The 11,678-nt window shown below is 58.6% G+C and overlaps 1 protein-coding gene across 1 annotated transcript; it reads right to left on the minus strand.

The window, feature by feature from the left end:
- Positions 1–542: 542 nt before the first annotated feature.
- LOC140192832 (P2X purinoceptor 3-like) lies at positions 543–6,750 on the minus strand (the record flags this gene model as incomplete). Its single annotated transcript, XM_072250315.1, has 4 exons — positions 6,654–6,750; positions 4,702–4,861; positions 4,462–4,612; positions 543–613 (listed from the first exon to the last, which is right to left on the minus strand). Coding segments are annotated over exons 1-4 (434 nt in total), but the record flags the coding sequence as incomplete, so codon positions are not given.
- Positions 6,751–11,678: the final 4,928 nt, after the last annotated feature.

An 11,678-nucleotide genomic window follows, 5' to 3' on the forward strand; every position in this document is an offset into this window, starting at 1 on the left:
ACACACACACAGACTGACACACACACACACACAGACAGACTGACACACATTCTCTCTCACTCACACACACACACAGACTGACACACACACTCACACACACAGACAGACTGACACACATTCTCTCTCACTCACACACACACACAGACTGACACACACACATACACACAGACTGACACACACACTCACACACACAGACGGACACACATTCTCTCTCACTCACACACACACACAGACTGACACACACACACACAGACAGACTGACACACATTCTCTCTCACTCACACACACACACACACACACACACAGACTGACACACACACTCACACACACAGACAGACGGACACACATTCTCTCTCACTCACACACACACACAGACTGACACACACACACTCACACACAGACTGACACACACACTCACACACACAGACAGACTGACACACACACACACACACACACAGACTGACACACACACTCACACACACAGACAGACTGACACACACACACACACACACACACACACACACACACACACACAGACTGACCTCGGGACAGACGTCTGAAGCTGGTTGTCGGTGATTCGCATCGCAGTGATGATGCAGAACACTGACGATCCCTGTCACAGTGTCGGGGAGGGAGAGAGAGGGGAGAGAGAGGGGGGAGAGGGGAGAGAGGGGGAGAGGGGAGAGAGGGGGAGAGGGGGGGAGAGAGGGGAGAGGGGGGGAGAGAGGGAAGAGAGAGGGGAGAGGGAGACAAGGAGAGAGGGGGAGATGGGAGAGGGTGGAGAAGGGGAGAGGAGGGAAGGTGGGGGGAGAGGAGAGGGGCAGGGAGGGGGACAGGGGAGGGGGGAGTGGGAGTGGAGAGAGGGAGTGAGGGGATAGTGAGGGGTGGAGGGGAGGGGAAGGGGAGAGAGAGGGGAGAGGGAGACGGAGAGGGGAGACAGGGAGGGGGACAGGGGAGGGGGGGAGTGGGAGTGGAGCGAGGGAGTGAGGGGATAGAGTGAGGGGTGGAGGGGGAGGGGAAGGGGGAGAGCGATGGATAATTAGAGGCAGAAACGTCCTTTTTTCCCCCACCGCCAGGCGAGACTAGGCAACGCGGGCTCAAAGTAAATTCAATGTCAAATTTGCCGCCATATACAACCCCGAGGCTCATTTTGCTGCGGGCGCCCTCGAACAACAGAATCAACGAGAGACCGCACCAACTCGGCGCTCGGCCAGCGTGCAGAAGACAACAAACTGTGCAGATACAGAAAGCATGACGACGATAAATAAATGTGGAGACTGTGAGATGAAGGGTGTCCCCCCCCACCCCCGTCTCCCAATCTCTCCGACCCCTCGAGCGTCAGGAGGGAGGGGACACGAGGACTGTCAGACTGGGGAACAGCTCTGACCCTGCCACCACAGAGGTCCCGCCACTGGGCCAGGCGGACGTCCACCGCTTCCCTGGGCCGCACGCTTGGAATGATATTGTCTGTGATATGACGTTGTCTGTGATAATTGGCTCCTTGGGGTGGTCAAGAGCCAGGGGAGGCGGTGGGGATAAATTCCCGCCATCTATCTGACACTCCCACTGGCCTGCGTCTCAAACAGCCTCTGACAACCAAGTCCGGCTCCCGGCCTCCACCTGCGGCCCAGCTGCGGAGCCCCGGGGGGAACTGTTTCTACCGACGGGAGAAGGGGCGAAGGCGGCTTACTGGCGACTTGAAACCTCTCGCTCCGGGCGGACGGGGGCTCGGCGGCTCGTCTGGGGGAGGGAAAACTCTGACCTCAAACCTCCGCTGTATCACGTCACTTCCACAGCCAGCCCCGGACGGCGGAGGGCCACATTCTGGCAATATTCTGTCTTACGTGCTGCGTGAGATGTGTGTATTGAGGGTCCGCTGTGGCCCGGAGGAATGATGGTTCATTTGGTTGTATGAACGTCTAGTCAGATGACAATAAACTTCAACTTCAACTCGTACCCCGAGGTCCCTCTGTCCCTCCACACTCCCCACCGTTCAGTGTCCTACCCTCGTACGCGGAGGTCCCCCCCGTCCCTCGACACTCCCCACTGTTCACTGTCCTACCCTTGTACGCCGAGTCCCCCCGTCCCTCGACACTCCCCACCATTCACTGTGTGTGTCCTACCCTCGTACGCCGAGGTCCCTCTGTCCCTCCACACTCCCCACCGTTCAGTGTCCTACCCTCGTACCCCGAGGTCCCCCCCCCGTCCCTCGACACTCCCCACCATTCACTGTGTGTGTCCTACCCTCGTACGCCGAGGTCCCCCCGTCCCTCGACACTCCCCACCATTCACGGTGAGTGTCCTACCCTCGTACGCCGAGGTCCCTCTGTCCCTCGACACTCCCCACTGTTCAGTGTCCCACCCTCGTACGCCGAGGACCCCCGTCCCTCAACACTCCCCACTGTTCACTGTCCTACCCTTGTACGCCGAGTCCCCCCGTCCCTCGACACTCCCCACCATTCACTGTGTGTGTCCTACCCTCGTACGCCGAGGTCCCCCCCGTCCCTCGACACTCCCCACTGTTCACTGTCCTACCCTTGTACGCCGAGTCCCCCCCGTCCCTCGACACTCCCCACCATTCACTGTGTGTGTCCTACCCTCGTACGCCGAGGTCCCTCTGTCCCTCCACACTCCCCACCGTTCAGTGTCCTACCCTCGTACCCCGAGGTCCCCCCCCCGTCCCTCGACACTCCCCACCATTCCACTGTGTGTGTCCTACCCTGCTGTACGCCGAGGTCCCTCTGTCCCTCGACACTCCCCACTGTTCAGTGTCCCACCCTCGTACGCCGAGGACCCCCGTCCCTCAACACTCCCCACTGTTCACGGTGTGTGCCCTACCCTTGTACGCCGAGGTCCCCCCATCCCTCGACACTCCCCACCGTTCAGTGTCCGACCCTCGTACCCCGAGGTCCCCCTGTCCCTCGACACTCCCCACCGTTCACGGTGTGTGTCCCACCCTCGTACGCCGAGGACCCCCGTCCCTCGACACTCCCCACCGTTCAGTATTCGACCCTCGTACGCCGAGGTCCCCCTGTCCCTCGACACGCCCCACCATTCACAGTGCATGTCCCACCCTCGTACCCCGAGGTCCCCCTGTCCCTCGACCCTCTCCACCATTCACTGTGTGTCTCCTACCCTTGTACGCCGAGGTCCCCCTGTCCCTCGACACTCCCCACCGTTCACGGTGTGTGTCCCACCCTCGTACGCCGAGGTCACCCCGTCCCTCGACACTCCCCACCGTTCACGGTGTGTGTCCCACCCTCGTACCCCGAGTCCCCCCGTCCCTCGACACTCCCCACCGTTCACGGTGCGCGTCCCACCCTCGTACACCGAGTCCCCCTGTCCCTCGACACACCCCACCGTTCACAGAGAGTGTCCCACCCTCGTACCCCGAGTCCCCCTGTCCCTCGACACTCTCCTCCGTTCACGGTGCGTGTCCCACCCTCGTACGCCAAGGTCCCCCGTCCCTCGACACTCCCCACTGTTCAGTGTCCCACCCTCGTACGCCGAGTCCCCCTGTCCCTCGACACTCCCCTCCGTTCACGGTGCGTGTCCCACCCTCGTACGCCGAGTCCCCCCGTCCCTCGACACACCCCACCGTTCCCGGTGCGTGTCCGACCCTGGTACGCCGAGTCCCCCTGTCCCTCGACACTCCCCACCGTTCACGGTGCGTGTCCACCCTCGTACGCCGAGGTCCCTCTGTCCCTCGATACTCCCCACTGTTCAGTGTCCCACCCTCGTACGCCGAGTCCCCCCGTCCCTCGACACTCCCCACCGTTCACGGTGCGTGTCCCACCCTCGTACGCCGAGTCCCCCTGTCCCTCGACACTCCCCACTGTTCACGGTGTGTGTCCCACCCTCGTACGCCGAGGTCCCCCTGTCCCTCGACACTCCCCACTGTTCAGTGTCCCCACCCTCGTACGCCGAGTCCCCCTGTCCCTCGACACTCCCCTCCGTTCACGGTGCGTGTCCCACCCTCGTACGCCGAGTCCCCCCGTCCCTCGACACACCCCACCGTTCCCGGTGCGTGTCCGACCCTCGTACGCCGAGTCCCCCTGTCCCTCGACACTCCCCACCGTTCACGGTGCGTGTCCCACCCTCGTACGCCGAGGTCCCCTCTGTCCCTCGACACTCCCCACTGTTCAGTGTCCCACCCTCGTACGCCGAGTCCCCCCGTCCCTCGACACTCCCCACCGTTCACGGTGCGTGTCCCACCCTCGTACGCCGAGTCCCCCTGTCCCTCGACACTCCCCACTGTTCACGGTGTGTGTGTCCCACCCTCGTACCCCGAGGTCCCCCTGTCCCTCGGCCCTCTCCACCATTCACTGTGTGTCTCCTACCCTCGTACCCCGAGGTCCCCCTGTCCCTCGACACTCCCCACCGTTCATGGTGTGTGTGTCCCACCCTCGTACGCCGAGGCCCCCCCGTCCCTCCCCACCGTTGACGAGGACGTGCCTGTACCTGTGGGGGGATGATGTAGTCGGCCACATCGAGGACACGGACGGAACCGTTTTCGAAATGTGCCCTCCCAAATCCTTTCACCTTGGTAATGACCGAGGACTCGATGTTGGTCTCCTTGGTCTGGTAAGCCTTCTCGTGCAGGAATACCCAGCTGCGGACAAAAAAAAGGGTGGGAGGGTCAGAGTCAGGGACTGTCTCCCTCCCTCCCTCCCCCCTCGCTCCCTCCCCCTCGGCCCTCACCCCAGGAAGTAGACAATGATCAGCAGCTGCATCAGGCGATTCAGGACGCCCACCGTCCAGCTCTTCACCACCATCGACTTGGGGGTCTCGTAGGTGAAGAAATTCTCCAGGAAGCCCATGGCGGCAGCCGACCCGGTGCCCAGCGAGGGACAGCACGCGCCTGGAGGGAGAGAGAGAGAGAGAGAGGGAGGGGGTGGAGGAGAAGGTGGGAGGCTGGTCCCGGCGACGGGAGAGGGACTGAGGGGTGGGGGGAGAGAGTGGGAGGGTGATACCCACGTCCGGAGGGGAGTGTTACCACGCGTGCCCAGAGAGAGGGGGACGGAGGGAGGCCGGGCGTCGAGGGGTTGGGACACAGACACCTGACTGGCTGCCCGCGGACCAGACGCATGCGTAACGATTAACCAGGCCCCCCTCCCCTCCCATTCACGGGGAAATCAGACGGCTCTTCCCGGAACCAGCAGGTCGGTGCGGGAGGGGCAGGCGGCGACAGAGAGGAGGGGAAAGTTGGGGGGGAGAGACAGAGGGAAGGGAAGAGGGGGCAAGGGGAGAGGTACAACAGCAAAGGAGGGAGGGCGGAGGCAGAGGGTGAGGCACGAAGGGGAATGGAGAGAGGGAGAAGGGTGAGAGAAACCCTTCCCTCTGCGGGGTTCACACCCCGCTCCTCGCCCTCTGCCCTTCATGGGATGTGAAGCGTGATCGTCTCTCCGACCTCTGTCTCCAGAGCCCGCAACCTCAGTCCCTCTCACTCCAGTCTCTCTCTGTCTCTCTGCCCCAGGTTCTCTCACTCTCTCCCTCATAAACTCCCAACCACCACCCGTCTCCCTCCTCCCACTCTCTACCCCCCTCTCTCTCTGCCCCAGACTCTCTCTCTTTCCAGTTAATCTCACTCTCCCACAGTTCCTCTCTCTCCCTCAACCCCATCTCTCTCTCCCAGTCTCACTCTTTTCCCCAGTCTCTCTCTCCCCCAGTCTCTCTCCCCCCCAGTCTCTCTCTCTCCTCCCAGTCTCTCTCTCTCCCCCGGTCTCTCTCTCTCTCTCCCCACCCCCGGTCTCTCTCTCTCTCTCTCTCTCTCCCCAGTTTCTCTCTCCCTCTCTCCACCTCCGGTCTCTCTCTCTCTCTCCCCAGTCTCTCTCTCCCAGTCTCTCTCTCTCCCCGAGTCTCTCTCTCCCCCAGTCTCTCTCCCCCCAGTCTCACTCTTTTTCCCCAGTCTCTCTCCCCCCCTGTCTCTCTCCCCCAGTCTCTCTCCCCCCAGTCTCTCTCCCCCCCAGTCTCTCTCTCTCCCCCAGTCTCTCTCTCCCCCAGTCTCTCTCCCCCAGTCTCTCAATCCCTCCCAGTCTCTCTCCCCCCAGTCTCTCTCTCCCCAGTCTCTCTCTCCCCCATTCTCTCTCTCTCCCCCATTCTCTCTCTCTCCCCAGTCTCTCTCTCTCCCCCAGTCTCTCTCTCCCCCAGTCTCTCTCTCCCCCAGTCTCTCTCTCCCCAGTCTCTCTCTCACCCCCAGCCTCTCTCTCTCTCCCCAGTCTCTCTCTCCCCCCGTCTCTCCCACCCCAGTCTCTCTCACCCCAGTCTCTCTCTCTCTGCCCCCAGTCTCTCTCTCTCCCCCAGTCTCTCTCTCTCTGTCCCCAGTCTCTCTCTCTGTCCCAGTCTCTCTCTCTCTGCCCCCAGTCTCTCTCTCTCTCCCCAGTCTCTCTCTCTCTGCCCCCAGTCTCTCTCTCTCCCCGGTCTCTCTCTCTTTGCCTGAGTCTTTCTCTGCCTCCCTCCCTCCCCAGTCTCCCTACCCCTCCCTCCCTGCCTGGGCAGTGACGGGGAGCAGGGTCCCCTGCCGGCCAGCCCCCTCACCTCTCTGTGGCTGTGGGTCGAGCAGACGGCGGGCAGGACCGGCCGAACCGGCGGTGCGAGGCACAGAGGCAGCAGCTCACAGATGCGGAGACGGTGCCAACCCGCAAGAGCATTACCGTCTGGAGAGTGGTCCGAGATGAGGAAGGAGTGGCTGCGGGAGGCCGGCATCAGTCATTACGGTGCTGGAGATAAGGCACTTCTGGGAGACTCTGCCCTCAGTCCTCCCGGGGGGCCTCTCGGCTAATACAATCCGAGCAGATAGATCTGTAATGCACTCCCAATTAAATCAGCCATCATCCCCCGCACAAGTAGCTGGCTATCGATCCCGGGCTGAGGGGGAGGGCGCCCCGTGCGAGTAGATTGGGTGGGGACGGCTTCAAACTTCGTCCCGGACGCGAGGGGCCTCCTCGGCGTCTGCACCGGACCGCAGCGAGGGCGGGCAGCAAGTGGGGGGCCCGGCCTGTCACCAGGCACCCTCACAGACCTCCGCGGAAGGTGTCCCCGACCAGTCTCGTCCCTCGCCGCCGCCGGGAGAGCCTGCAGGACGCAACGACCCAGCGTCAGAGACCCCCGCCAGCCGGCCGTGTCGTCTTCGCACAGCTCCCGTCGGGCGGGGGGCACAGATGCCTCAGGTCTCTCTCTCTCTCTCTCACACACACACAGGCACAGACCCAGATCCAGGTTAGCACAGGAGAAGGCCACTCAGCCCACGATGCTGTGCTGTCCCAGCTGAAGATCAAACGAACAACGCTCAAGCAGTGATCCCTCCCTCCCTGCACCACATCCATGTCCCTCCATCTTCCTCACAGCCACCTGCCTCTCCAAACGTCCCTTAAAAACCTCGAATGTATTTGCCTCTCCCACCACCAGACCAGGCATCCGGCACGCTCTGAGTAAGAAATTTACCCCTCACCTTCGACGCCTGCCCCCTGCTATGAGACATTTCAACCCTGGGAAACAGATACTCCCTGTCCACTCTACCGACGCCCCTCACTATCTTATCAGACCAGAAGTCGGCCATTCGGCCCATCGAGTCTGCCCCGCCGTTCAATCCTGGGCTGATCCACTTCGTCCAGTCATCCCACTCCCCTGCCTTCTCCCCGTGCCCTTTGACGCCCTGGCTAATCAAGAACCTATCGATCTCTGCCTTAAATACACCTAATGACTTGGCCTCCACTGCCTCCCGTGGCAACAAATTCCACGGATTTACCTGAAGTAATTTCTCTGTATCTCTGTTCTAAAATCCTGAAGTCATGCCGTCTTGTCCTAGATTCCCCTACCATGGGAAATAACTTTGCCATATCTAATCTGTTCAGGCCTTTTAACATTCGTAATGTTTCTATGAGATCCCCACTCACTCTCCTGAACTCCAGGGAATACAGCCCGAGAGCTGCCAGACATTCCTCATACGGTAACCCTCTCATTCCTGGAATCATTCTCGCGAATCTTCTCTGAACCCTCTCCAATGTCAGTATATCCTTTCTAAATAAGGAGCCACTGCACACAATACTCCAAGTGTGGTCTCACTAGTGCCTAATAGAGCCTCAACTTCCCATCCCGGCTCTTATATTCTATACCTCTAGAAATGAATGCCAACATTGCATTCGCCTTCTTCACCACCGACTCAACCGGGAAGTTAATCTTTAGGGTATCCTGCACAAGGACTCCCAAGTCCCTTTGCATTCTGCATTTTGAATTCTCTCCAGATCTAAGTAATAGTCTGCCACTCATTTCTTCCCCCGTAACAATAACCATAACAGGATCAATGAAAGACCGGCCAACTCGGGCGTTCAGCCAGCGTGCAGCAGACAACAAGGAAATAATAAAAATAAATAAATAAGCAATAAATATCGAGAATGTGAGATGATTTAGGATTTATTTAAATCTTACACCCACCCCACAACGCGAGGGAGTAAAAATCTTTGCCTGGTGACTCCGTCACAATTACAGACGTGAATTTAAAAGTCTGAAAGGTTTGTAGAAAGAAGCTGTCTCACAGCCTGTCGGCCCGGGCTTTAATGCTGCGGTTCCGATCGCCAGGCGGAAGCAGCTGGGGCAGTTTACTGTCGGAGTGACTGGTGTCCCCAGTGATCCTCCAGCCCTTCTTTCTGCGCCTGCTGCTATAAGTGTCCTCAGAGGAGGGAAGTTCACATCCACAGATGCGCTGGGCTGTCCGTACCACTCTCTCTGCAGTGCCCAGAGCTCAAGATTGGTGCAGTTCCCGTCCCAGCCAGGTGATACAGCCAGTCAGGATGCTCTCAATCCTGAGGCTCCTGTACCTCCTTCCTGATGGTTGAGGGGTAATAACTGTCCCTGACCCTGGTGGTGTGGGTCCTGAGGCTCCTGTACCTCCTTCCTGATGGTTGAGGGGTGATAACTGTCCCTGAACCTGGTGGTGTGGGTCCTGAGGCTCCTGTACCTTCCTGATGGTTGAGGGGTGATAACTGTCCCTGAACCTGGTGGTGTGGGGTCCTGAGGCTCCTGTACCTTCCTGATGGTTGAGGGGTGATAACTGTTCCTGTACCTGGTGGTGTGGGTCCTGAGGCTCCTGTCTCTGACAATAATCTTGCCTTTGACCTCGACTCGAATCCCCCTGGGAATTTGCCCAGCCAACCACCGGTAACTCCTCTCTTAAAGACAGCCATGGAGAGATTGACCAGTTCTCAGCTGATGATGATGCCTGTCGTGCGTGTCTCTCCAAGACTTGACCGAACAGGGCTCACACAGACGGACACTCGCCTATCGGGAGCTAACCGCAGGGTCAGACACCCTGAACCAATAGGCTGGTCCTAGCAACACACATCAAAGTTGCTGGTGAACGCAGCAGGCCAGGCAGCATCTCTAGGAAGAGGTGCAGTCGACGTTTCAGGCCGAGACCCTTCGTCAGGCTGGTCCTGGACTTATTTCATAATTTACTGGCATAATTTACATATTACTATTTAACTATTTATGGTTCTATTACTGTTTATTATTTATGGAGCAACTGTAACGAAAACCAATTTCCCCCGGGATCAATAAAGTATGACTATGACTATATGTCCGTACATGGCCTCCTCTACTGCCATGATGAGGCTAAGCTCAGGCTGGAGGAGCAACACCTCATATACCGTCTAGGTAGTCTCCAGCCCCTTGGTATGGACAACTTCCGGTAATTCCCTCCCCCTCCCTTCCCCTATCCCGATGTCACTCTGCCCCCTCCCCCAGCTGCCTACCCCCTCCCTCTTGGTTCTGCCTCCTTCTACTACCCAATGTGTTTCCCCCTATTCCTTCTTCACCTTTCCTGCCCATCCCCTCCCTGCCTCCCCTCCCCGACCCCTTTATCTTTCCCCTTACTGGTCTTTCACCTGGAACCTACCAGCCTTCTCCTTCCCACCCTCCCCCACCTTCTTTATAGGGCCTCTGCCCCTTCCCTCTTCAGTCCTGACGAAGGGTTCCGGCCCGAAACGTCGACCCGTCGTTTCCACAGGTGCTGCCTGACCTGCTGGGTTCGTCCAGCAGGTCGTGAGCGCTGCTTTGACCCCAACATCTGCGGAGTATTTTGCGTCGGGGAGACCAGACCCACCCACGGGGGCCTCGGTGGCGCAGGGGAACGCCGAACGAGGCAAAGATTACAGAGGAAAGGAACGGGGCTGGCGTCTCAGGGAGAAAATACATTCTAAGCAAGGAAAATACTCAATTGTAGCACACTGCAGCTGAAGGCTTAGTGGGACCGAGCTCTGATGATTGAAAGTACTGTGTTTACGCTGGAGCCATGCTTGACCCAGGTTCTCAAGTTACTTTTGCGTACAGATCCTTTTACAACCGGCATTTGACGCATTTACCACTGACGCCATCCAAGTGCCCTGGAGATTCGGGGCTTAGCGCTGAGCACCAACCGTACGACAGATACTCGGCGTCGAAGCTGGCGTTTTCGGACGCAGGCTACTGACGCACCCAGTGTGTGTCCGGCCGGATCCGGTTGAGAAACGGAGATAATTTTTTTTTGGGAAGAAGCTCGTCCCGGCAATCTGAGTGGGTACAAGTTCCTCCCGAGCAGAAATGAGGGGCTGTGGGCTACACCCCAGTTGAAACCCGTCATGCTACGTCCTGCCCCATGACCCTCTCGTATCCCTTTTGCCAATCACCTGTCCAGCTCTTGGCTCCATCCCTCCCCCTCCTGTCTTCTCCTATCATTTCGGATCTTCCTCTCTCCCCCTCCCACTTCCAAATCTCTTACTAACTCTTCCTTCAGTTAGTCCTGACGAAGGGTCTCGGCCCGAAACATCGACTGTACCTCTTCCTAGAGATGCTGCCTGGCCTGCTGTGTTCACCAGCAACTTTGATGTGTGATGCTACGTCCTGGGGTGGCCGGAGTGACCGAGGACCACCCCCTCCAACCCACTTTCTGAGGGGAGGGTGAAGCTGTAACTGCCTCAGCTGAAGGAGGCTGAGTTCGGCCAGGGGCAGGAGGACCTGAGAGTCACTGGAAGGTTTGGGGGGGGGGGGCATCCCCTGGAAAAAGGAAGGTGACAAGGGCAGACCGCAGCTGATGATTCAACTACTGCACAGAGTCTTGTCATCTTCAGAAGTTTTCTGATGACTCTGCCATAGTTGGATGCATCAGCAAGGGAGATGAGGCTGAGTACAGGGCTACGGTGGGAAACTTTGTCACATGGTGTGAGCAGAATTATCTGCAGCTTAATGTGAAAAAGACTAAGGAGCTGGTGGTAGACCTGAGGGGAGCTAAGGTACCGGTGACCCCTGTTTCCATCCAGGGGGTCAGTGTGGACATGGTTGAGGATTACAAATACCAGGGGATACGAATTGACAATAAACTGGACTGGTCAAAGAACACTGAGGCTGTCTGCAAGAAGGGTCAGAGCCGTCTCTATTTCCTGAGGAGACTGAGGTCCTTTAACATCTGCCGGACGATGCTGAGGATGTTCTACGAGTCTGTGGTGGCCAGTGCGATCATGTTTGCTGTTGTGTGCTGGGGCAGCAGGCTGAGGGTGGCAGACACCAACAGAATCAACAAACTCATTCGTAAGGCCAGTGATGTTGTGGGGATGGAACTGGACTCTCTCACGGTGGTGTCTGAAAAGAGGATGCTGTCTAAGTTGCATGCCATCTTGGACAATGTCTCCCATCCACTACATAATGTA

Source organism: Mobula birostris, unplaced genomic scaffold, assembly GCF_030028105.1.
Source record: "Mobula birostris isolate sMobBir1 unplaced genomic scaffold, sMobBir1.hap1 scaffold_2782, whole genome shotgun sequence".
Classification (NCBI taxonomy): domain Eukaryota; kingdom Metazoa; phylum Chordata; class Chondrichthyes; order Myliobatiformes; family Myliobatidae; genus Mobula; species Mobula birostris.